Raw genomic sequence first — 27,922 nt, 5'->3', positions numbered from 1 at the left:
GCCTCATCGTTTAGTTTGGAGTGATGTACAGATATAAAGCTGCCTATACACGCACCAATATATTTGTACAAAACATACCGGTAGTTTCAGACTGTGTGTGGGCTCCAAATTATCAAGCTGGTAATTTTTGTACAATGGTTATCGGTCGTTTAGTTGATTGGGCAGGTAAGAAAATTTGTCGGATAACGAGAAAGTCTGCGCATGTATTGTGTATCTGACGATATACTGGGGGGACCTACATTGGAAGTCACTTTCATATGATTGGTGTCTGCCAACTATTTCCTGTGCAGAACATCCTCCCATTTGTTATTTTTAGGGCTTAATTAGTTTTAGATTGCTACATTTAAGTTTACGATATCTGAATGTTCGTTGGAAGAAGACTAAAATCTGAACGTGTATGGCCACCTTAACACTGGCACTCAGTTGTTAAATACTTATTATTATTATTATTATTATTATTATTATTATTATTATTATTAAAAGTGGCTAACAATGATCATTATTTGCTGGCCATTTAACCAAAATCTTTCAATCTCCAGTGCACAGCTTGAAAGATTTTGAAATGTTGATTTCAAAGTACAGGTATTATAACTCAAAACCAAACACTTAATTTGCCTATTGACAAAAATAACATTCTCATATATAGATATATTGTATATTATAAATGTATAAAATCTGCTTATTGTGATAAAGTTGATAATTCAGGAATGCTTTTGCTGGGTTTGCCGTGTCCCCTTTGTTTTTTTCAGAATATCTGAACTAGAGTTGTTTCATAGTTTGTTCCTGCGCTGATGGAGGTGTCATTAAAGGGGAGTAGGGACTGTGGAGGTTTAGAGATGAGGGTAAATACAGTTGGTGGCATCATTCCTTATCATCTTACTGGTAATAAGGAATATATGGCTGGGGTAACCACAGTACCTCAGAAACAAAAGAAACCATGAACAAGTTTTGGGAATATTTTAGCTTGCATTTTTCACAACTATACACAAGCTAATACAGATATATTATTATGGACCATACTTTTGAGCAATATGCAGCATCTGTGGCCTTTGCAAGTTTTTCAGATTTCTTGCAAAAAAGACAAAGGTCTTTGATTGATTCAGCCACGCATGGTGGGCTAACTTGCCATATAAGATTGGCTGGAAATATGACAACTAGAGCACATTGGTCCGGCTCATTGGTGATCCCATTCCCATTTTGTTTTACCCCCAGCGTGCAAAAGTAATTCCTCCCAAAATCAATGCTTGATGCAAACATTATTAATAGGGAGGAAAAAATATAGGAAGGCCGGCATTTCTTTCACAGAATTGCTGCCAAGCCGGGCCCTTACAGCTGGATTTTCTAGACGTCTCCCTGAATTTACACGTGATCTGATCACCATGGGCGTCCGCAGAAACATTTTCAAGGGACAGGCAAATTCATCAAGCAAAAACAACCTGTATTTCTAACACTGAGCCTGCATACCAATAAATAGGGGTCAAGTTTGCAGGAAATTAATTGGCAAAACCCATAATGTTGTGAAAATCTCTTGCCGCGTGCATTTTGTGAACACAACCCTAAATTCCACGCCCATTCTACCCCAACATACCCCAGACATGCCAGTATAATTACTACAGAACACGGATAAAACACATATTAACCTCAGAAGGGTCAGTATCATTACTGTAGGAAATGGATAATCAGCATATTAATACCAAATATAGCAGTATTATGAGTGCAGAAATGGCAAATGGGCGTTCCATTAACTCCAGTAAGATTAATGCAGAAATGGGTAGATTGAGCTCATCTCCTCACCTACACTTGCACAAGCAGAATCCCAACACCAAAGTTCTCCTTTCCTGCTGCTCGTCTCGCTCCCTCTTGCTTGCTCCCTGTGCCTGGCTCAAGTAAAAAAAAATCCAAGATGGCCATGCACTACGCCCTGGAAAGCACGGCCATCTTGGAGAATGCCTCCTAGGTCATAGTTAGGAGGCCTAGTGAGACAGTTGGACTCCGTGATCCCTTCGTGGCTCATAGGTAGAGCAACGGACTATCAAGGATAGCAATATCCAAAGGGCGCTGGTTCAAGCCTGGCTCGTTGGTGATCCCATTCCCTTTTTGTTTTACCCCCAGCGTGCAAAAGTAATTACTCCCAAAATCAATGCTTGATGCAAACATTATTAATAGGGAGGAAAGAAGAAAATATAGGAAGGCCGGCATTTCTTTTACAGAATTGCTGCCAAGCCGGGCCCTTAAACATGTGTGCGCCTGCATTTGCCTTGCGCTGCTAAAAAAAAAAAAAAAGGCATTTTGCGGGGCTGCACTTATTGCACATAAAATAAAATTTGTGAACACAACCCTAAATTCCACGCCCATTCTACCCCAACATACCCCAGACATGCCAGTATAATTACTACAGAACACGGATAAAACACATATTAACCACAGAAGGGTCAGTATCATTACTGCAGGAAATGGATAATCAGCATATTAATACCAAATATAGCAGTATTATGAGTGCAAAAATGGCAAATGGGCGTTCCATTAACTCCAGATAATCCAGTAAGATGAATGCAGAAACGTGTGCGCCTGCATTTGCCTTGTGCTGCATTTGCCTTGCGCTGCTAAAAAAAAAAAAAAGGCATTTTGCGGGGCTGCACTTATTGCACGTAAAATAAAATTGCAACCAGGGCAGCATAACTAGCTGGATTTTCTAGACGTCTCCCTGAATTTACACATGATCTGATCACCATGGGCGTCTGCAGAAACATTTTCAAGGGACAGGCAAATTCATCAAGCAAAAACAACCTGTATTTCTAACACTGAGCCTGCATACCAATAAGAAGGGGTCAAGTTTGCAGGAAATTAATTGGCAAAACCCATAATGGTGTGAAAATCTGTTGCCGCGTGCACTTTGTGAACACAACCCTAAATTCCACGCCCATTCTACCCCAACATACCCCAGACATGCCAGTATAATTACTACAGAACACGGATAAAACACATAAACCACAGAAGGGTCAGTATCATTACTGCAGGAAATGGATAATCAGCATATTAATAGAGAGGGTAGAAGAGTACATATATACGTTGACTGATGGACATCCATTAAACTCTGTGAGAACTGAACTGGAAACAAAAATAATGATAATTGGCATTTGGGAAAAGCTTTTGGTTGATAGAAGTTCCTGTGTTCAGAGCATTGGTCCCTGTCCAGCTGGTCTGAATGCAGGTCAACTATGTGTCTCATTATAGTATTGTGCATAATGAGCAGAAAGATTAACTGTGAGAGAGAAAGAGATTAACAATTTTGTACTTCTGCTGGAAATATCTGATTCAAAATTGATTGAGTTTGTTAGAAAATTAAATAAAATATTATATATTTTTCCCAGATGTTTTAATAATGTTGCTAGGACTAGTGTAGCGTGGAACATAAATATTTGTAGAGAGAGAATGAAATTAAATTGGCATAAGCTATCTAGTAACAATGGAGCACTATGACATATCCGTAAATTTAAACGTAGACTATTTGAATACAATTGTCCTATACCCCATTTAAGAGTAAATTCAGATGATCAATTTCTGTTTAGCCGTCAGAATGCCATGTGGTTCCAGACCAGGTCTCCTTAGTTATAATAGCTGATTTGATTAAGGCTTCAGCTTAGAAAAGTGATTTGGCTGTGGAGAAAGAGAGACCAGTGAGACCCCATATAAAGTGTCCTGGCAGTTAAAAACATGCATTGGAGCATGTATAGATGCTGATTGCTTATACAGGTATGGGATCCTTTATTTGGGAACCCGTTATCCAGAAAGCTGCAGATTACAGGAATGCAAAAGTAAGATACAGATAACAGAAAGATCCCTTATCTGCAAAACCTCAGGTACCAAGCATTCTGGATAATAGATCCTACACCTGTACATATATTGTTCAAAAGTAGTTTTGCAGTGTGATAACCATAGACCCAGGACTTAAAGGGGTTGTTCAACTTTGAGTTAACTTTTAGTATGATATAGAGACATCATTTACAATTGGTCTTCATTATTTATTATTTGTAGTTTTTTAGTTATTTCACTTTTTGTTCAGCAGCTCTCCAGTTTGGATTTTTAGCAGCTATCTGGTTGCTAGGGTCCTATTTACCTAAGCAACCAAGCAGTGGTTTGAATGAGAGGCTGGCTTTTAAATAGGAGAGGGGCTGAATAAAAATATAAGTTAACAATGAAACTGGAACCTTACAGAGCAATAGTTTTTGGCTGCTGGGGTCAGTGACCCCCATTTGAAAGCTGCAAAGAGTTAGTAGAAGGAAAATAATTAATGAAGACCAGTTGCAAAGGTGCTTAGAACCTCCCCTTTAAAACATCAGCTTGTGGACTGAGGGTATCTAGAGGTTAGTGCTGTAGTGTATGTGAAGGCAGTCCTGGGGTAGGTATTGTAGAACACAAGGCAAAGCTATTGGAACACCCTTTGATGTGTCCTTTGCCAATAATTCATCCCATTCCTACCTCAGGTTCCCAAGGGTTTGTATTTGTGTGCGTGATTCAGGGCAATTTCATTGTAAGCTGCACTGTGACAATGACCGATATGAATAAGTTGCAATGTACAATATATCGGCACCACCAGGCCTGGCAAATGCCAGAGGGGCTCTATAGACAGTTACTATTTATTGATGTAACAGTTAATAGGGTGGTCCCCCAAATACTCAGCGCTTCTTGGTGGAGTTCTTTGAAACCAAATCTTCAGTATAGTAGAAACTGTGTGATCGTGTGCTGCCTCCTCATAAGAACAACCCTCCCTTTTTAGATGGGTCTCAGATGTGTGTAATCGTGTTGATGGAAGCGCATGGAATTAGAGAAAAACAAAAGCAAAACTAGTGCAATACGTACAAAACTTTCTTTGTGACTAAAACGCTAAAAGATTTTTAGCGTTCTAATTTGGTGCGAAATGTACAAAAAGCCCAACGCGTTTCGCGTGCTCACGGCACGCTTCCTCAGGAGCAAATTTGCTCCTGAGGAAGCGTGCCGTGAGCACGCGAAACGCGTTGGGCTTTTTGTTGTGTCTGATATACTGCTTCACACTGTAAGTAGCCTGCATTGTGCAGGGGCTTTATTTTACATATTAAACGATTTTATACTATTTTCGATTCCTCTTCATTCCATATACTCTGAGGACTAAGGATGCACTGCAATCAATAGCCGAATTGACTTCTCTACATGCTCTTATTTTAATTAAATCTGGTGAGCATTTACTTTGGACACATCGTGTGGGTGTGATACACTGCATTGGGCTGATATATAAGCACTTTTGATTGTCCGATTCACTTAATATATTTGCACATTTCGCACCAAATTAGAACGCTAAAAATCTTTTAGCGTTTTAGTCACAAAGAAAGTTTTGTACGTATTGCACTAGTTTTGCTTTTGTTTTTCTCTAATTCCATGCGCTTCCATCAACACTATTTATTGAGCCTGGGGATGGGCAGTTTGGGCCTCTGTATACTGTACTTAAAATGCCAGAGCCTGGTCAGCACTATCACAAAAGATGATAAATACAGTTTCCTTCCTGACATTGCTGACCACTGCCTTTCTGCTTACTTCTGGGCTCTTACCATGCCACTGCACCCTGATATGCTGTGCTGTGCTACCTTACTCTTCAGGTACTTGATATCAAGTGTCAAGGGCTGATTCCTTGACTACAACAATCTTCAATTTGTAGTCAGTGGTGTGTAAATGCTTGATTATTATATTTATACCTTCAGGGCCATAGCTTGCAAGACTTCCTCTTCAGTAATTGCCACAAAAAGATATGGTGTTAAATACAAAGTTAGTTCATACAGAAAACCACAAGTGACTAGAGCAAACTATGAAACTTTGCTGCTAAGCTTTTCTTAAACATTTTTTGTAGTCACACTGCCAATAAGCCAATTGTTTTGTACCTCAGCTACCTGACATTTCTGGCCCATCCTCAGAAACTTCTTTCATGGGTATCATGCTATCCCTCTGACTACATGATATGTATTTGATATGGTATGTAAAGTGCAGCTGTTCTCTTAGTGCTTCAGACTTGGTTCTTTGGATCAAATGTGACTTATGTTCCAGCACCACGGGGAGACTTAATTTCCAGAGCTGATTTCATGTCAGGAGTATACAGGTCCTTTTCAAAAAATTAGCATATTGTGATAAAGTTCATTATTTTCTGTAATGTACTGATAAACATTAGACTTTCATATATTTTAGATTCATTACACACAACTGAAGTAGTTCAAGCCTTTTCTTGTTTTAATATTGATGATTGTGGCATACAGCTCATGAAAACCCAAAATTCCTATCTCAAAAAATTAGCATATTTCATCCGCCCAATAAAAAAAAAGTGTTTTTAATACAAAAAATGTCAACCTTCAAATAATTATGTTCAGTTATGCACTCAATACTTGGTCGGGAATCCTTTTGCAGAAATGACTGCTTCAATGTGGCGTGGCATGGAGGCAATCAGCCTGTGGCACTGCTCAGGTGTTATGGAGGCCCAGGATGCTTCAATAGCGGCCTTAAGCTCATCCAGAGTGTTGGGTCTTGTGTCTCTCAACTTTCTCTTCACAATATCCCACAGATTCTCTATGGGGTTCAGGTCAGGAGAGTTGGCAGGCCAATTGAGCACAGTAATACCATGGGCAGTAAACCATTTACCAGTGGTTTTGGCACTGTGAGCAGGTGCCAGGTCGTGCTGAAAAATGAAATCTTCATCTCCATAAAGCTTTTCAGCAGATGGAAGCATGAAGTGCTCCAAAATCTCCTGATAGCTAGCTGCATTGACCCTGCCCTTGATAAAACACAGTGGACCAACACCAGCAGCTGACATGGCACCCCAGACCATCACTGACTGTGGGTACTTGACACTGGACTTCAGGCATTTTGGCATTTCCCTCTCCCCAGTCTTCCTCCAGACTCTGGCACCTTGATTTCCGAATGACATACTTTGGACCACTGAGCAACAGTCCAGTGCTGCTTCTCTGTAGCCCAGGTCAGGCGCTTCTGCCGCTGTTTCTGGTTCAAAAGTGGCTTGACCTGGGGAATGCAGCACCTGTAGCCCATTTCCTGCACGCGCCTGTACACGGTGGCTCTGGATGTTTCTACTCCAGACTCAGTCCACTGCTTCTGCAGGTCCCCCAAGGTCAGGAATCGGTCCTTCTCCACAATCTTCCTCAGGGCCCAGTCACCTCTTCTAGTTGTGCAGCGTTTTCTGCCACACTTTTTCCTTCCCACAGACTTCCCACTGAGGTGCCTTGATACAGCACTCTGGGAACAGCCTATTTGTTCAGAAATTTCTTTTTGTGTCTTACCCTCTTGCTTGAGGGTGTCAATGATGGCCTTCTGGACAGCAGTCAGGTCGGCAGTCTTACCCATGATTGCGGTTTTGAGTAATGAACCAGGCTGGGAGTTTTTAAAAGCCTCAGGAATCTTTTTAAGGTTTTTAGAGTTAATTTGTTGATTCAGATGATTAGGTTAATAGCTCGTTTAGAGAACCTTTTCATGATATGCTAATTTTTTGAGATAGGAATTTTGGGTTTTCATGAGCTGTATGCCACAATCATCAATATTAAAACAAGAAAAGGCTTGAACTACTTCAGTTGTGTGTAATGAATCTAAAATATATGAAAGTCTAATGTTTATCAGTACATTACAGAAAATAATGAACTTTATCACAATATGCTAATTTTTTGAAAAGGACCTGTATATCTGCATGCATATGAAATTATTTAACCCCTCTGCTTCTACACAAAAAAACACATGACAATTTTATGTAAAAGTGCACACTGCCTATACATAGCACCAAAATTGCTTAATTCTTATACTTATGGTGCTTAATGGTGATGAGATATAATTGAACCTGTAGATATAAAACCTCTCCTTGTTTTTATTGGCTGGAAGAAAGTACTGGAACATACTTTTCCCTATAAAATACTATGCTATAACTTTAAAGGGGATCTATTATTTACTGATTGTGTAAATATTGTAGTCTCAAATCAATGGTCATACCTCAATAAATGTGTTTTTGATTAAAATAACTTCTCTAAATTAATTTAACAGATAGCTTTGGGAATATTTATGTTTCTCTGAGAGTCAAACAATGTAGTAAAACACTTATTTCCACACAAAAAGAATAAGAGATACCATATTATTATTTTATTTATGTAGCACTGACATGTTATCCATTGCTTTACAGAGAACATTCATATCAGTCCCTGCTCCAGATCAAGAGCATGATACCTATTAAAATGAATGTACAATATTCCTGGTCAAATTAAGCATACACTTATCTTGCTGAATTTCTTATATAGGCAGGCCAGTTCATGTTAGCTTTTCCATTACAAGTTTTCCTTGCAATATAATTCATATTTTGTTCTCCGACCAACACTGGTCCAAATGCTTTTATGATTTGCTACAAGCATGTTCTGCGATTTGGAAAATTCTGTATAATATTAAGAAATATGTTACTTAAAATATACTTAACTATGTAGGGCTCTTGAGCCCAAACCATGAATATGTATTATCTAGAGTTCACTCTAAAAATAATGACTCTCAAACTGATTAAGTCCAATCTGTCTGTGCTTCAAGTACCAACCTGTGGGAAAAAGTGTCCAAGGCAATCATCTGTAACTTGTGTAGTGTGACACTACAGGCTGTTCTGTATGCCAACAGTGCCATACAACAGTTTAAAGTTTAGGTATTTTGCAGCCCACACAAGTAGTAGATGGTAAATACTAGCCTCAGACTCATTAATTATTTATTAGATTGCACTTGCAGGATATATATTGCAGTTAATGTTAATAAAGGTGAATTCTTGTTTGTTGTGGATTGATTTAGAAGCATTGCCAGCCAGTAGCCTTGCTGCCATCTGCTGCTTTATTCTGAAATCCATAATTGTTATTAATCCTTTTAACCACATTTTTCACATCATACCCCACAGTCATAAAGGATTTAAAAATATTTTTGGAAGTTGGTTTGTTGATGCAAACTAGATTATCAAGATGTACTTTAGCTATAGTATTGCTGTAATATGTAGTGTTCTTTCACTTACACAGTGTTCTTTCTCCTCTTGGCAGTAAGCAATCGTATATCTTTCAGCTGACAGACTTGTCAGTGTGAGACATCTTGATCCTATGGGCCAAAATCAACAAATAATAAGTTATCATTGTAAAACTGACAGTAGGCCTTTACTCAGTAGAATAATGTTGAGTGAACAAGCTTTGATTTTCCCATTTATGTTTGTGAAACTGTGTCAGGAAAACAAATGGTAGGACTGAAATAGATCTGTAGGTCTATCTGATATCCTCTGCCCCTAGATAATGTGCATCTGCAACTAGTAGACTTTTTCTTAGGTTTAAGGCGCTGTTTTGGACAAGCAAAAATGCCACCATGTATACTTATCATTAACTTTTGTCTAATAAATTGCCTTTGTCAAGGGGCCCTTTACAGTTCTGAGAAATGCAGAGTTGTTGTATCCTTTCATTGTGCTAAGCCATGTTACTAATGTCTTTTTTTCCAACAAATATACAGCGCTTGTCAATGTTTTTGCCTGTTTTATTTTCATATCATTAAAATCACAGCAAGGGGGGGGGCAGTAACTGGGCAGCAGTTAACCACTGTAAGACATAAGACATGTCAGCATTCACACAATATGGGCATTAGCATCTTGAGCTGGTGATCAGTAGATCCCAGCAAATAAGCTTCAGTAGATCACTCTACTGGGAATGTACCCTTATTAAGATTGTAAATACATGGCTTCAGAAGTGGTACTTCATTTAAATACCACATTATCTGTTTCTCTGTCTCAGAGTTTAATACAATAAGGTTACATGCCCCTGTATAACCCCAACTTCACTCCATGCTGGTGAAGTTTGAGTAGTTTTTATTGTCCCACAAATTTTGAATGCCATTTATGGACACTGGTTTGGTGTTCAGTAACAGCTATGGTCCCTTGGCTGTAGTCCATCAACACATATATTTTATACACAAGCTTTTTGCAGTACTATATGTAGCGACTCATGGTAAGCATTAAATATAATCCATAAATATATTTTCTTTATCGCTGAATGTTTTATTCAAGTGATTGTGTTAAACTTATAATAAACAGCAGCTTTTTTTCACCAAAAGCATAGTATCCCTTTAACTTGCCAAGCCAAAAACTGTTATGTTTGTACCACAGATCCCCCCAACATTGCTGATTTTTTTTTACTTGAAGCAGCAAATGTTGGTTTTGGGAGTTGCAACCTTTTTGGCCAGATTTTCATTATTATTTTCAAATGTTGGGATGGTTGCCTCCATTGTTTACAAAGGAATACCTTTAAACAGATGGGCATAGGAATATCAATATTTTATTAACTAAATAAGCCTTACAAAACAGGACTTGTTTTCAGCACACATTACTGATTAGCACAGTGTTGGTTAAAGACGTTGTTTCCTGTGTGTGCCTTCTGTAGGTGGATATTGCAAAATGTCATTATTTGGTGGATCTGGATTCAGTCAGTGAAACACCTCGGGAGCCTCTTTACTCAGCAAAGAAGGAAGAATGGACAGTGATTGCTTACAAACCATTTCTTGATACAGCAAGGTAAGAAAGCATTTTGTGCTGCATTACTGGTTTGTACTACATTAATAATTACCTGAGACAGATTGAATGGATAAATAGGATGGGATGGACAGTTCCTAAAATGACTTAAGATGCATGTTGGCTTTCTTGGGTTACCATATATGGTGGTTATGTAAGTTCCTGAGTATTTAGAATGATCAGGAACTCTTATTGGTTTGTGTTACAGCTTAAAACAGTGCAAGTTATTCTGCCACTGAAGGCTAACCTATAATGCTTCTCCTCTACACCCCCTAGATAAAAGCAGTGCTGTTGTCTCCAGGAACTTGTGAAAACTGGAATCCAACATTTAAATAGACTCTGTGGGAGCATGTAGATGTTTCATGCTCTTAAGAATATGCCTGAAGAGGCAAAGTACTCATCTTTTTTTCATGACTTGATCATGCCTATTTACATTGCTTAGTGGTTCCTTGGTGGCCCAATTGCAGTTTTGCTTAGTGTAGATGTAGAGGCTTCTGATTAATTTTCCTTTCCCCCCCAAAGTTTTGTTTACACAGGTCATATGCTACAAATGCTATTTGCTTAAGGAAACTGTGATGGTGCTGGCAAATGGATGGTATATATAAAGTACACATGATGCCATTTGGGTGGGGGAGATGTGCCCAACTGATATACATTGTAGGCAAATGTAGGCTTTACATGTCCTTTAAGGAGTTATCTGCTGTTACAGATCAAATAAGTATGGATTTATGCAGTGTTTATAGAAGGTTTTAGTTGTTATATTGACTTATTTAATTCTTTAAGATAACATAGACTTTTGCAAATATTTGCCATTGTTAATTCATGTGGAAATCCATATACTTTTATGCAATATTGAATTCCACCATGTAATAAATAGTGTGTGTGTCTGTGTGTCTGTGTGTGTGTGTAAAGCTAATTTAAGAAAACAGAAGAGCAGGTCTTTTAAGAAAGGAAAGCAAGGTGCTTTGGTGCCAGTCTAAGCTCTTTGGGTATGGAGAGCAATGAATTGCCCCTAGCTGTGAATGCAGTGCTGTTGAGTGCACCACCTACATTCACATGATGCACAGTGCTATAGTGATAGTCCTATTATCTCTGTTTGCCCAATATGCAAATTAAATATTTTTTTTTTTTGGCAGCGACATTTCTGTTTTATATGAGTGAGCTTTATATCTTAAATGGGTATAGAGCCATGAGTGACATTTGACCCCTGTAAATCTCCACTAAAGCCATTGTTTTTGTAATGTGTAAACTGGCCTGATACCCAAGGGTCTGACAGGTCCTAGATGACTTTTTATTTTTGAGGCTGGTTGCAGACTATGGGTCAAGATTATCCCAACTGGTTCTCCAACTGCTTTTGCATTTCATTTATATACTAGTGATGTCCCAGTCCCCTTTGATGACATAAGAGTTGGGTGGGTCTGGCATACAGTAGGTATATAAATAAATGCACCTAGTCAGGCATGGTTGTGGGAAAGGCTTAGGGTTTGAGACCATATGTCAAACCTGAGCATCAGTAGTTGTATTTTAAACATCTTTTACCCTCAGTGGAAATGTGGGACTAATAGAGCCTACATTCCAGCTGGGGAAAACAGTAGTTTTCTTGAAAACCTTCCCCCAAGCACTAAGCCACCTGCACCAGGAGGGAGTTCCCAGTGTAGGTGACCCTGTTCGGAGTCCAAGCATAGTGTCCCAGCTCTTGTGAGTGCACAATGAGATTGCACATGGCCACCCCCACACCAGTGGTTTGGCACTCACAGGGGGGAATTTTATTACAAAGAACTTATTGGTGAATTTGCCTCATGCTTCAAGAAAAGCTCCTTTCAACTAGAGGACAGTATTCCAAATTCCAAGGTTAGGGCATTACCATTCACTGCACATGAGAATGACCATACTCTGACAAATTCTCCCTTGCCTCTGTGCTGTTTAATCCTGTTGGGTACTATTAAGGGAAAAAGCCTGGCTCAGCAAAGGCCTGCATTGTTCTCTTGCTACTATTAGTCAGTTAAAGCCCAGAGCCTTGATGCAGAGACCCACGGCTGCACTCATGTTAGGATGCACAGCTGGATATTCTTCAGCTCCACATTTCAGATTCCATCAGTTCCACCGGATTAACAGACGCGCGTCACCAATAAAATTCACACAATTTCAGGCAGATTGTACAGTATGCATGGATTCATTTGCCCTTGAGTCATATATCTATAAGTCAACTAAGGGTTTACTGAAAAAGGCCAGTTTTTACATCACAATTTTTTAGACGCTTTGTACATTAACCTCTTTTGCTTTGGAATCTGGTTAACTGTTTTGTGTGTAAGTGCTGCCAGGGGAGAGGCAGTTTGTGTGTGCTGTGATTGTATCAAGGCAAACCTTATTGCTGCATGATTGAAAAAAAAAAACAATTGTCTTTTTTTTTTATCACGAGGAGGCCAATTTATAAACATTAATGTTTATGAACATTATAAAACTTATTTCAACTATTAATGTCAAGTGATTTATTAAAACAGCCTTTTTAAAAAAGCACAAAATAAAAATTGGTAAAAAACTTGAAAAACTAAAATTTTTGGTGTTTTTTCAGATTTGTCACAATTTTGACACATAATAAATGAATTGAATTTGTTGCCACAAAAAAAGAGTTTTAGTGTAATAAAACATGAATCAAGAAAAAAAAGAATACAAATGTTAGTAAATGCCCCCTTAATGTTGTTTCAGGAACCTTGTTTTTTTTATTTCTCTAGGTTCTTGTGATTTCTGTTTTTAAATATATGTCTTTTTTTTTATTTCTGGAAGTAAAGAAATAGTTAAGAAAATTAGAGAGGAGCACAGGTTAAACAGAAAAAGACAGCATGGGAGAAGAAATGTGTATAGTAAACAGTTATAATATTCTACGTAATCTGTGTTGTGCTTGGAGCTGTTTTTGCTAAAATACTAAATGCATATTTGCCAGTTATCCTTAACCCTCTCACTGCTGGCCCTCTTTGATGTTGCTGCTCATCTGCTGCAACACACAACCCAGCATACATCACAGGAGAAACTGGAAACCTATAATCTGTGGTGCTGACAGTCGGGTATTTCACAGACAGCTCCACAAATATTACTCTCTGTGGCAGAGAAGTAGTCAGAGGGTCAGTGAAAAATCTCACAGAAGTGTAGTTGTGAGAGTTCCTGTATGTGTATACCATTTTCTGTCACTTGGCAATGTACATAGTTACATAGGTAAACTGAGTTAAAAAAAGACCAAAGTCCATCAAGTTCAACCCCTCCAATTAAACCCCAGGCACATATGCAAAGCTATCTATACACTCACATATATATACCAATATCTATACTAACTGTAGATTCTAGTATCACAATAGCCTTGGATATTATGCTTGCTCGAGAATCATCCAAGCCCCTTTTAGGCATTAACAGAATCTGCCATCACAACATCACTTGGCAGGGCATTCCACAACCTCACTGCCCTCACCGTGATGTACTAATGTACTTGTAAAGGATAATCATGTCCTCTTGCAAGCATCTTTTTCCAGAGAAAACAACACCAACCTTGACAGTCTAACCTTATAGCTTATATCCCCTTTACCAGTTTAGTTGCTCGTCTCTGCACTCTCTTCAGCTCATTACCGTATTTTTCGGACCATAAGACGCACCGGACCATAAGACGCACCAGTTTTTAGAGAAGGGAAATGAGGAAAAAAAGATTCTGAAACAAATACTGTCCTAAAATATTTTATGTGCATTAAAAGCGAACCTGTACCAGCAGCACCCAACATATTGCCCCCCACCTGTACCAGCAGCACCCAACATATTGCCCCCATCTGTACCAGCATATAGCCTACAGATATACTTTAAGAAAATGTTTTTACTTGCCCGTGTGGTCTCCGTGCAGGGCCCTCCTCTATTTACCGGCGCTTAGCTGTGGCGCTGTGCGCATGCACAATGACGCGCATGTGTATGGGCATGCACGTCATTGTGCATGCGCACAGCGCCACAGCTAAGCGCCGGTGAATAGAGGAGGGCCCTGCACGGAGACCACACGGGCAAGTAAAAACATTTTTTTAAAGTATATTCGGACCATAAGACGCAGGGACTTTTTCCCCCCACTTCTGGGGGAAAAAAAGTGCGTCTTATGGTCCGAAAAATACGGTAATACTGGACCCCAAAACTGCACTGCATACTCAAGGTGAGGCCTTACCAGGGACCTATAAAGAGGCAAAATTATGTTCTCATCCCTTGAGTCAATGCCCTTTTTTATACAAGACAGCACTTTATTTGCTTTAGTAGCCACAGAATGACACTGCCTGGAATTAGTCAACTTGTTATCTACAAAAAACCCCAGATCCTTCTCCATTAAAGGGAAACTATACCCCCCAAACAATGTAGGTCTCTAAAAAAATATTGCATAAACCAGCTCATATGTAAAACCCTGCTTCATCTAAATAAACCTTTTTTTATAAAAATATTTATACTATAGTATGTACTATTGGTTACTCCTAAATAGAAAATTACCATTTTAAGAATTAAGGGACGCCCCCTAGGATCATAGGGTTCACAGTGCACACAAACAAGCTAAGGTACACATACATGCTAGGGCCCATCAGCCAATGAATGGACAGAGTTCTGCCTTTTGCTTCCACATTTCTTCCTGTTACAGTTAGAGCTGCATTATTTCCTGTCAGGTGATCTCTAAGGGAGCACACAGCCCATCACTAAATGGTGGAACAAGGGAAAGGATGTAAAAGGGCAATATTTACGGATATATATATTCCAGTTTGGTGAGATTCGTTAATAGGTCACTTAACGTAATATAAACTAACTGTTGGTTAAGTATTCATTCTCGGGTTATAGTTTTCCTTTAAGGATACCCCCAGCACATTACCATTTAGTGTGTAACTCACATTTATTTTATTTCTACCAAAGTGCTTTGCACTTATCAACATTAGACCACATTTTCCAATTTGCTGCCCAGTTTTTCAATTTAGTCAAATCGCTCAGCAAACCGGCAGCATCCTGCATGGAACTTATTGTTTTCACAATTTAGTGTTGTCCGCAAATATAGAAACAGTACTGTCTATGCCCACCTCCAGGTCATTAATAAACAAAAAAGCAAAGGACCAAGGACCCCAGTCAGAGCAATAAGTATAGTGAAAAATTATCTTTGTAATGCAAAAGCCCCAAATCACGACCTTGCTCCATGGCCAAGCAAAAATCTAGTGGTAACCCGCATCTTAGTTCTGCATCTACTGTAATTCTTACTGACATTTATCATAGCTGGATGATTGATTTTGCAGAAACCGTCCCTCTGCCAAAAGGCCGGTTAAGCTATCATGATAGTTTCTCTGTTGCTGATTTGTAAACAGCTCTGCTCGATCATTTACATTCTCTGGCATTTGATCATTGGGAGCAATACTTTGGTGGTTTTATTCAGTCACTTTCATTAAACTAAAAGGCATCAATTGTAAGAACACACCTAAACCGACACTAAAAAAATGCAGACTCAAACAGCAGCAAGTATTATTTTCATAAAAGCCACTTGATTTCCTGTCTGGCCCCTTACAGTGTTATGCACCGCAGCAACGCTTGATAAAGGTCCAGACGGAGCCCAAAACTTTGATGTTGTGCATACCACTTTAATGTGCCATTGATTGAAAATAAAGACCGTTTTATAATACAAAATAGTAATTAGTACTGATCGATTCTTGAATTTCTCGCAAGGTGGCCGTCAGGGAACGGCAATCTCTATAGAGTTTAAGAAGTAGTACTAATTACTACTATGCATTAGAACTAAAAAAAATGCATCCAGAGGCCAATGGCACTTGGGGTAGAGTAGAAAATCTGCTGCCTGTCTCTCCCAGAATGTATATATGCTGAGGTTTGCCACCTGTTTGAACCAGACAGCCAAGTTTTTGAAGGGGATATTCAAAACCCCCCTCTTGGTTTTGGCAGGTTAAAGGCCAGGCAAAATCGTCCCATTGGAGCAGCATCCACCTCCAAACACCACTAGCTGCCCATAAACATCACTGAACTGTCCTCTACCACCAACCTGCCCACTGATGTCAGAGGCCCACCCCCTTTGCCCAGATTAGTACAAAGGTGGCAACCCTAGCTGACAGACACAGGTTTAGCCAGTAAGCGCGCACAGCAAATTTCTACATGAAAATACATACTTGAGCCACACATTCAGGGAGAGGGAGGCAGTGGAACAATCCAAAGGTTTAGTTGACCTCATATACCATGAAAGTCAAGTTTGGTTTAAAAAATATTTTAATTATGTCTGTGTAACTAGACAGCTGGAGAACCATATTTTCATCAGAAAACTACTGTGTTAGCTCCAAGGTTTTTTGGAATTTGCCTGCTATAGTGCAAATATGCCGTACAGTTTTGGATGCATAAGGTTTTCCAATCAGCTTCCAAATTAGTTAGGGTGCAGAAAATGTCTATTAGGTTTCCCTAATTATATGTAACACAGCTTGAACCTGAAGCTCCCAACAGGGGAGGGTGCACCTGTATAGTGATGCCTAGCCACTTTAGGTATCGGCAGCTGCAAATTTGAGCAACCATGATGGAAAAGACTGTGGGGTTGCTGTGGTAACAGGATGATTAGGATGCTTGGTGTGAACATTCTCAGCAAGAGCTGTCGGGAAATACTCATCTTAACAGGATCATGTTGAAATTGTCTCTGATCAGGCTAAAGTAGGCCTATGTGGATATTGGGAGTTGATAATTAGATTAATAGGACCATTCAGCTCCATGCATTTGCTCCACTGCAGGAGCGCACAGCCTCTTTTCTGTCTAACATGGTGGATCCAAGTATATGCAATTGAATTTGGTTTGCGTGTACAACCTTGCAAAGTATTTCTCAGAGTGCTAGGTGTTATGTGCAAATCATACTCGCTTCTGCCAGAGGCCACAATTGCAATAGGATATTTTTAAGAAACAATAGGAAACTGTGAAATATTTTCCTGTACCGTGGAGTTATAAAAGAATATCCCTGTCACCCCCACGCATCCCATATACCAAATGTTTGTAGGTCAAAGTATATTGATAAAATGACTGTGCTGTAGAAACAATTCTGTGGAGCCCATCATGCCTGTGGGGTCTTGCTTGGGAATTCTGTTCTATAACAAACATACTGCTGTTGTTTGAATCTGCATATGTCTCTTTCCAGGATATTTTGTATTAATTATACATGTGATGTGATCAGTAAGATTTTAAAATGTGCTTACTGCCCTCCTTCTAAGGTCATACCCTGGTGTCCCATTCATGATGGTTAGATTAGTGACTGTTACTGTATGAGAAACAAGAGATAAAGGTAAGAGGAAAACCTGGTAGAAGTTTCAATATATATAACATAAAGCAGCAAATAATAGTATACTAGCAAGACAACAAATAGTGCAAGCTGCCATATGGACAAGCAGGTAGGGCTAATGGCAACATCGAAGGAAATTATTGATGAGCAAGAAGAAAGATGAAAAACAGAAAACATGGGGTGAGATTGAAAAAGGACATGCATTTATCAGGTTCAAGCTCTCTGTCCAAGTGAAGCCAGTCTAGCTGTTAGTTAATCAAGGGGAAGGTAAATAAAAACATCTGAATCCTCTACAATTTGCCTCAGAGAGGGAAAAAAGTCCTTCCTGACAACAAGAGGGCAATTGGAAGAGTCCTTGGATCAACTTTGTACAGAATTAAATTTAGCAACCTTGTATTTTTTTGCTTTTTTCTGGGGTTTTACATTAGGGACAACAGTAATTACAGGCAGTGATCAAGGGATTGCTCCTGAAAATAATCCCCTTTAACATTAGTAGCAGGACAATTTAGCACTAATATAAAAACAAATAAGCAATGCCATGTTGTTTGTGTTTGTTTTCACAGCCACCCTTTTTATTAATATCACAGATCTGTTAAGATCAATGTAATCAATTTAACTGACATTTATTTGAGTCATGTCAGTACGCTCCTCAGTATGTTATATTAGTATTGAGTCTATGAAGTAGAAATCAGTAGTATCATCAATTGTTTATTAAGCATTAACATATTTTAGTACAGAAGATCTTTTTTACACACTCAGCCTGCCCTGTTTTCTACCCATGCTGCAGTATTATCTCCTGGAATGCAAATGCAGTTTGCAGGCTATTTACCAATGCAGATTGTAATGTCTTATGTCACTGTAGTTGCATATCATGGTCCCAGCTCTGAAAACCATGTTAAGTACAATTTATTAGATGCAAGTCAGTTATTTGTATAGGTGCAACATGCAAAGGATCCCTGCAAGTGATTCCTCAGGGCTCCCTTAAATCAATGTGCAGATATAAAGAAATGTGTATTGATGCAAGAACCTTTGTGAATAGTGTTTTAATGTACATTTTTGTGTGCATTTTTTGTGTTTGTACATAAGCCCTTTCATGTGCTAATGCATTTCATGTAAAAATCATTCTTGGGTGCCAAATGTTAGGCACTCCCAGTGATTATACATGCTTACCATATACCCTGGGTTGGTGCCCCTGTTAAGAGAAAAAACGCACCAGCCCGACGTACCTGCAAACGAGCGATTCCTTTCCTTTTTCTGCCTTTATTCCGCTTGCACATGCGCGGTAGAGTGAAAAGCCAAACTTTAACCAGAAAGTCACCATTTCACCCTACTGCGTATGCCTCGGCCATGAGATTCAGAAGAATGGAGACAGAAGAGGGTCGCTCCCTCGCATCATTACCCACACATCTATATATGTTATTCTTTATTTTATATTATTAATATTGTCAGTTTATTTCCCTTTGACTTTAAATGGAGCTGGCAACCCATTCTGTGGTATTGGTGTGACTGTCCCACAATGGGCAGCTCTGTGTAATAGGTTGTGTGCATCTAATCGAGCATGAATTCTTTTAAGACTGCAATCTCCTAGCAGAGGATTAGGCATGTAGCTGTCTGTCTACCGCAGGCAATGATACTGGATTGAAGTGGGTTGTTATAGAAGTGCACTTGGTTATTGCCAGTGATATCCATATATGTGTGTGCGACTAGGTAGTGCCACTGTTAGTTTCATTTCTAGTCCCTCCAGCTCTGCAGCATAAGACACAAGTCAGTTGAAGGGTCATGCTTCATTAAGCACTTGTCACACTCAGGCTCCTGTGTGCTGCAGCTCCACAAGCTGCCCCGTTGTTTTCAGGCCTCTGCAGGCAGCAGCGCATCCTAATCCCTTCTGACGCACATGCTTACGTGCACCGTCCGGCTGTCTTTCCATGGGGGAACAGACTCCTCCTTCAGGCTGCTCACAGCAAGATCCAAAAGCTAGACCAAAAAAGATTTAACCTCTAATCATAAGCACTTCTTATGCTGGTTCCTGAATATAATTTGTCATTTATTTTCCGAATGTATTCCAAAATGTATGCTTTGAATTTCAGTTATTTTGTAATTGATCATTACTTTGTTATTTATTACTATTTCTACACTGATAATTTTAACAAGTGTTCAAAATACATAGCTCATTAACCTTCTCAGTAAAGTGTTGTCTTATGTAGCTTTAGGATTTTGTTCGCTGAGGGTCTATAGTACCGCTTTTTAGAGAAATGCTTACAATATATCTGATGATCATCAGAACACGGTTTCTTCTGAACGTATCCATTTGTCAAAATAAAAAAAACTTGATGCTCATGTTTATCAATTTATAACAGGTACACATACAGTAATTTGTTACATGTGTTATTAAAGTGCAGATCATGTTAGCAATCACAAAAATATGAGTAAAGTATATGTGGAGCTATGTCACAGAGACTTTGATAGACTCTCTTGTTGATTTCAGCTTGCTCTCACTTGGTTAGTGCAAAGAGGTCCATTTGTTCAGTCTGTTTCTCAGCTATCAGCCAATTAAAGACCCCTTGACTTCTACTGTTTTTCATATAGCATTCAGGACCAGGACAGATATCTCTGGCCTGACACCAGTGAGCTGTGTCTTTGAATGTGGTGAACACATACATAAGAACCACATTCGCTATTTGTTTGTACAGTTGTTTGATATGATGCTGCATCATTTCCAAAGATAAGGGGTTAAAGTAAGGAATTGCTGCAAACATCTTTACAGTACATTATAAATCTTTACAAGCAGTGCTGAGAACTGACTCATCATTGATTGAGTTATGGGCATGATACACTCCCAAAAATATAAGCATTCCCCTTCTCCCCTTAAAAAGCATGTACGGGAGTAGGACCTGTTATACAGATTTCTTGGGCAACCAGGTTTTCCAGATAATGGATCTTTATGTAATTTGGATCTACTTACCTTAAGTCTGCTAAAAAAAAAAATTAAACTTGAAATACACAAGATTGTTTTACCACCGCTATGAATTCATGCAGCTTAGTTTCCATCAAGTACGAGGTACTGTTTTATTATTACAAGGAAAAAGGAACTAATACAAAATTGGAATTTCTTGCTTACAATGAGTCTATGGGCAATGGCTTTCTGGATAATGGCTTTCTGGATATATTATTCCATGCCTGTACCAGGTATATCTGTCCTAGGTGGGTAATGCTTCTCATGTTGATTAGATTAAGATCAATGTTAGAAATGCATTTGGAGAGCTGAAATGCTGGGCTGGATAATGTACAGTAGTTCATATTTGTCAGTCTGTGTCCAGTGAGTACTTCTCACCAAGGATTGGAAAGGCTTCAGAATGTATAATTATAAGAACAAATGCTTGACGTTCTGACATTGTTGAAGAAGATGTTTTCACCTTTCTTCTAAAAAATAATATGGTAGAGGGGATGAATTTCATAGTGGTAAAATATAGTTGAGTGTGACTTAAGTTGAAAAGAAGGAAAAGATGGGGAAACAGGACAAGTAATAGGCAAAGAGAAATTAGTATGAGATAGAACAGTGGTATCAGATGGCACAGTGTCTATTTGGATTGTGTGCATTTTTGAGCCTGCAAGAAGAAATTCTTTAGTTCTGTCTTTTGCTGTATATTCCTTAACCTCATCAGTGGGCTAAAGCACTTCTCTTATAACCTGAATTTATTGAGCATGACAACATATTAGCATTGTCAATCAGTTATTCATAGACATTTCATTTATAGGTTTTATTGGTTTAGAATGTAGTACATCATTATGAGACATGAGCCAGATTTAGTCCTATTTTAAAATACAAGTTAAGGAACACAAATATTACTGTAATATCTTTGGGGCATAAACACTCTTCCTTATATGTTTTTAACACCTAATCTTTGTAACTGTATACATTTATTTTTATTTATTGCAGTTCTTGCTTTGCCTTTCCCTATTATTAATGTATTGTAAAAATACAAAGATACAAACAATATTGAACAGCTCAGTACACATATTACTGTATTATAACCTTGTTTAAATAGAATTTGATATTTTTGTATGCACTGTGGTATCAGTTGTCTTCTCAAAATGTACCTATTAGCTTCATTTGGCTTGCAGTTTACAGAGACACAAGTGTTCATTGAAAGGAAAATGTAGAGCCTCACCTGTTTATAGAAAGAGTTAATGGATTTGGCTACAGTCTCTCCAGTATCCGCTTGCGTTACACTCCAGAGGGTTACACAGGACTGCATTGACGTCAGTCCCAGCACAGTCAAAGATGAGCTGCACAGAGCTCCTGATACATTCAGATGGTAATTGAATTAGAGAGCAGCTACCTAATTACACAGAGCAGACACTTCATTGTCAGGAACCATTTCATTACAGATAAGGCCAATGCTGAGATTTCAGTATATCAGGGACCAGATGCTTCAGCTCCCGGCTATGACACACTCATCCCTTACTCACTCTGTAATTGGTCCCCTGAGATTAGGTCACTTGGGCTTCCTACTTCTTCCTATTTAATATAGCCACACACTATTAATGGTAAAGCTATGCTTATTCTATATTTGAGGATTTACTTTATCAGTTTCATTGGAAAAGGAGTTTAACATGCTCTCATAAATTTGTGGGGTGTTTTTCTCAGATATTTAAGTTTAGGAATAATGGTAATTCTTATGGGTGGTGCTGAAGACAGTTTGATTAATATCTTATATGGAAATCATTGTCCCCCAAAATGCTTTCAGAATATTATTACTATTGCTCATTTATAGAGTAAAGTGCTCTAGAGCTGTTCTGCTGTTGGGACTGTTGAAGCACTAATAGAATAAGGTTAAACAACTACATGAAAACAATTTGTAGAAATTAGAAACAGCCAGTTGTGTGTCTGTGTAAGCTGGAGAGTGACAAACATGTTACACCAAACCACCACACAGTTGAAAGGTTAAAGTGCATTCAGCCACCAGCAGGTCTCCATAGTTTTACCATATGAAGAGTATTACTGTGTTTTTGTTTAAGCTTTGGACTGGCTGGGTCCTATAGGAAATAATAGAAATCTTTCAGGACACTGATGACCCTTTAGCTCAGTCTAGTTATCTTTCATATATTAATATTTCATCTCTCATATTTAAAAATCATAATCCAAAACGAAGTTTGAAGGCATATTGCTATTGAGTGTGCTTCTGTCATAGAGCTGCTGCTGATTGTTCCTAATATTCTTTTGTCTAATTGCATCTACCATAAAACAATTCTTTAATATTGGCTTAACTGCCCAATATCTGAGGCCAATATGCAAAAAAATTAATCATTGGTTTTTCTGTCTTTTTCAGGTCATCAAAGTTTTTCCGTGCATTTTATATCCCATTTATGTCCAGCTGGCAAACCTCTTATAGCAACTACACCATTTTAAAAGCCCGCAGGCCCAAACAGGTGAAGAGAAGGGGCGGAGTATAAGCAAAAACCTTGTCTATCAAAATAAGAGGGGATTGCAAACTGTAGTTCTACTTCAAACAGAAAATTCCTCATTGTCATATCCATTTACTGCCAGAGTGACCTTTGGAAGATGCTTCATTGCAACAGATGCTCTACTGTGGATGTTATCTTTTTATCAGCTGAAACATATTCCATAAGTAGTATTTTTTATACTATGACCCAGCCCATTTCCTTCTAGGAGTTGGCCACTATAACCCACTGTCAGTAAAACATCCCGGTTAAGCTTTACAATTTCTTGCTACAGATACTGGATATCTTACCATCAACATTCTGTTATCAAAGAGACCTAACAAATGCTTTGTGCACAGCTGCTTTTAAATATTTTTATAGGTGCCATTTAAGGTGATTGTTGTCAATGTGTTTATAAATGAGTCCCATATCTACAGTTATTAATGGGCAAACACTGCTAAGAAAGAAGATCAGAATATGACCTTCCTGGAATTATATAGAAATTGTCATTCAGTTAGCCAAATTATTGTCAGTACATCACTTCTCCAAAAGCTCTATAATAATGAGGCCTCAGATTTAGCTCAAAAAGCTTTGTAATTCTCACTTCAGCATCACTGCTCCAGTGGAGTCTTAACCACTATGGTGGAGAATTGTGACAAGTAAAACGCCTGAACTTGCCTTTTTCTTTCTTTTATGCCATTAGATTATGCTCCTGATACATAAGCCCATCTGCCATAATTAACTCTCCCTGTTTGCTCTTAGCAGCTCACCAGTTTCTTTATGTTCCCACCTGCATCACCGCAAAGGCTCCGATAATGAACTGTCCATAGGCAATGCAGCTGCTGCTTCATCCACATTATCTAGACCAAAGAACAGCCCTGACAGTGGCCTCAACAGACTAAATAGCATTTGTTTATGTTGTGATTGAGTTCTGTGTGTTATATATGTCTCATATGTGTCATTTTTTTCCATCATTTACAACTTTTTCATGTCTGGGATTCTTTTTGGCCAACCTGGAGTTGATTTGATACAGCATTAACTGAGTACACACAATTTGTAAATGCAGTATTTATGCCTGTTTAGAAAACATGGTGATACCCATAACATCCTACAGTACCTCTGCTACTGGCTTTTGGTTCCTGCTTTAACGTTACACAAGTTATTTAGTCTTTCCCAGTGTGGTGGTAATGGTAATTTATAGGACTAAGTCACCTGTTACACTATCAAGTCTAACCCATATGATAAATAGGGGGTGGGGGCCTGGTTTAACACGCTTGTACACGTTACAAACTTTAAATCGGTGATGGGAGTGAGGCAGCCTCTGATAAGTTATATATGTTATATTACATTTCATATGGTGATGACATACTATACAGATATACTTCTGCTAGCACTGCATTCCATCATTAGGCTTAAAAAACACCACCTGGGAGCCTGTGCACCAGATGTGACGTGGTCAGACATGGCGGCTGCTAGCCCATTGTGCTTCTCTCCATTTACAGATCAGGTAGCATGGAGCTGATGCAGCTCCTCATGTGGTTGGGGAAGGGAAAGGCAGAACTGTGTATATCTGTTGGAGGGGTGCTTTCTTTGTCAGAATATTTCAGACTCCCATTTTATTACACTGTACAATACTGTTGGTTTTTGTCCTGTTCTTTAAGGCCTAATGAAAGTATTGTTTAACAAATCAGATGATGATCTAGTAATATTCCTGGGAAGCTGGAAATTAGACATGGAATAACGTGTTCCGTTTACAATCCAACTGGGCTTCTCATGTGGAGGTGCAATGAAGAAATTGGATATTTAAAAACGTGATGATTTTTTTGTTATTTATGGTTTAATAAGATAGCTGTGCATAAATGAAATGCTATACAAACTAATGGGTGTAAATATTTGTTTCCATTGTATCTAGTAATTTATAGGGGTGTATTGACTGTATTAAAGCAGATGTGTCTGGGGTGGAACTTTCATTCATCAGTACAGGCATGGGACCCGTTATCCAAAATGCGACAGACCTGGGGTTTTCCGGATAAGGGATCTGTCCGTAATTTAGATCTCCATACCTTAAGTCTAATAAAAAATAATTTAAACATTAAATAAACCCAGTAGGATTGTTTTGTAATTCAGAACTTTCTGGATAATGAGTTTTCGGATAACGGGTCCCATACCTGTACCTGATGTTCATATGTTCCTTAATGTTTGTTTACATCAACGTTAACTTGTCACCTGTATTAAAAAAAAACAAAATCATCTTACCATTCCTTATCTGAATTATTTGCATTTTTACTGTTTTTAATAAAAGATATGAGCCAGAGATTTGTGTTTCTTTCGTTTTTCAAAAAACTTGAATGCTTACTTACTTATTAGTATGGAAAACTTGAATACCTTGAATTTGTGACTCGAACAACTAGAAAAACTCAAAAATCTTGTGTTGAAAATATGGCTTGACTTTACCTAGGACAGCTCCTATTGACTTAAACTCACAAGCTTTTAGGTGCCAAAGTTTTACATTTGAGTTTTTGGGTAAAACGGGCTTATTTTAACAGCAACTAGATATACACACACACACGCTTGGCCCTACAAGGGCTTGAGCCTACCAGCAGATCCTCTGGTACCCTGGCAAGCTAGTCCAACCTTGGTTTCACAAATTACTGGTTTCTGGGGTACCATCTAATGAGAATCTGAATTTAGTAATTAGCCTTGTAATGTGACTTTTCTATTATATGTATGCTGTATATTTTGAGTCGGTCCCAAAGTGCACTTGTTCAGTTTTGGTCTCCAGTGCTCAAATGGGACATTATTGAATTAGAGAGGGTCCAGAGAAGGGCAACTAAGCTGGTAAAGGGTATGGAAAGTCTCAGTTATGAAGAAATTGGCTCTGTTTACACTGGAGAAGAGGCGCTTGGGGTGACATGATAACTATGTATAAATATATAAGGGGATCATATAATAACCTCTCTAATGCTTTATTTACCAGTCGGTCCTTCTAACTGGCATTCCGTTTAGAGCAGTGCTGTCCCCCTGTATTGTTTAAACATGTAATCCCCTGTACTGTTTACACCTTTTAATCTCTGCATTGTTCACACCTCAGGCTCAGGCTGTAATCACCCACATTGTTCACCTGTTCACACCTCAGACTGTAGGAGCAGTGCCAGCATTGTGTCATTGTATGTACTAACTGACCTATGCTGCCTGTGTGTGTGGCACACACAGGCAGCATAGGGCAGACAGGGCATGGCACACACAGGTAGCTAATGGCAGGCAGAGCATGGCACACACAGGCAGCTAAGGACAGGCAGAGCATGGCACACACAGGCAGCTAAGGGCAGGCAGAGCATGGCACACACAGGCAGCATGGGGTAGGTAGAGTATGGCACACACAGGCAGCATGAGGCAGACAGAGTATGGCACACACAGGCAGGTAGGGCAGGCAGAGTATGGCACACACAGGCAGGGTAGGACAGGCAGAGTATGGCACACATAGGCAGCACAGGGCAGGCAGAGTATGGCACACACAGGCAGCATAGGACAGGCAGAGTACTGCCTGCCTGTGTGCTATACTCTGCCTACCATATGCTGCCTGTGGGAGGTTAACCTGGCAGTTCTGGGAGTTTGTTGACAGTTGGAAATAGCCATTAAATAGTCCCTAAAGTGTGTAATTTCATGCTGGGGGTTTCTGTGCTATCCACAGGAGAGGAGGAGGCATATGGATTTAAGGGTGTGTCTTAATATGACATCATTATTTTGCATATGAATGACGGTTGATATCCCCGCAGTGAGTACCAATCATTTGGGTTTTTGCTGCCCTACCACCATTGTGATAACATGGGTGTGGTTTGAAGTGGGTACGGTTTAAAAAAAGGGGAGTGGTCAAAACTGGCTTCCATTAATGGCCCTCCATTATATATGCTAGAGAAATTCTGTCCCTCGGCACCACAGAAGTTGTACAGCACTGGTTTAGAGGAAAGGAGGTTCCATTTAAATATTCAGAATAACCTCCCAAATATCTGCTCTCCATTGCTATGCCTACATGGTCACACGGAAGGACTATCAATTAACAAGTTCGACAAACTATGTCTCCTCCAAATCCTACACTTGCTAAAAAAGCAATCTTAATGACCTGGAAGGCAACGCCCCCCCCAACTCTGGGCTTCTGGAAAAAACTGGTAAATGACACCCTTCCCAGTCAAAAGTTAACATACCTGGCTGGGGGATGCCCAGACAAATTTAACAAGATTTGGGACAACTGGATGAAAGACACACAATAACCATAAAGATTGCTACAAGACACACACGGGATACAATAAAAGGGTCCAGAAGTACGGACCTAAGACAGAGACATGTAACAAACGGACACAAAAGAATGAGCAATGGACAAGCAAGTTTAAACAAAGACTTTTTATTAAGGACACAATATAGGGCCATAGAACAAACATGAGAAAAACTCAGGAATGCACTTGGAAAGCAAGGAAGCCCAAGCACCTCTCCCCTCCTTTCCTTCCCCCCTACCTATACCACCCTTTCTTCCCTATATTTCCTTATTGTCTTCTATCTGTTTGCTTTGTAAAATTTGAAAAATGCAATAAAGAAAATCTTTATTG

General features: G+C 39.0%; 1 protein-coding gene across 2 annotated transcripts in view; it reads left to right on the top strand.

Annotated features, from left to right (window-relative positions):
* The window catches only part of alg9 (ALG9, alpha-1,2-mannosyltransferase), a 74,008-nt gene extending 48,461 nt beyond the window's left edge, over nt 1–25,547 (top strand). For both annotated transcript variants that reach the window (XM_002932936.5, XM_004916108.4), the window contains exons 13-14: nt 10,452–10,582; nt 23,210–25,547. In XM_002932936.5, coding sequence (XP_002932982.2) covers nt 10,452–10,582; nt 23,210–23,333 — 255 coding nt within the window. In that variant the 3' untranslated portion in view covers nt 23,334–25,547. The remainder of the gene's footprint in view (nt 1–10,451; nt 10,583–23,209) is intronic.
* The last annotated feature ends 2,375 nt before the right edge of the window (nt 25,548–27,922 follow it).

Source organism: Xenopus tropicalis, chromosome 7 (genome assembly GCF_000004195.4).
Source record: "Xenopus tropicalis strain Nigerian chromosome 7, UCB_Xtro_10.0, whole genome shotgun sequence".
NCBI classification, from domain to species: Eukaryota; Metazoa; Chordata; class Amphibia; order Anura; family Pipidae; genus Xenopus; species Xenopus tropicalis.
This window is presented reverse-complemented; position numbering and strand designations above follow the sequence as displayed.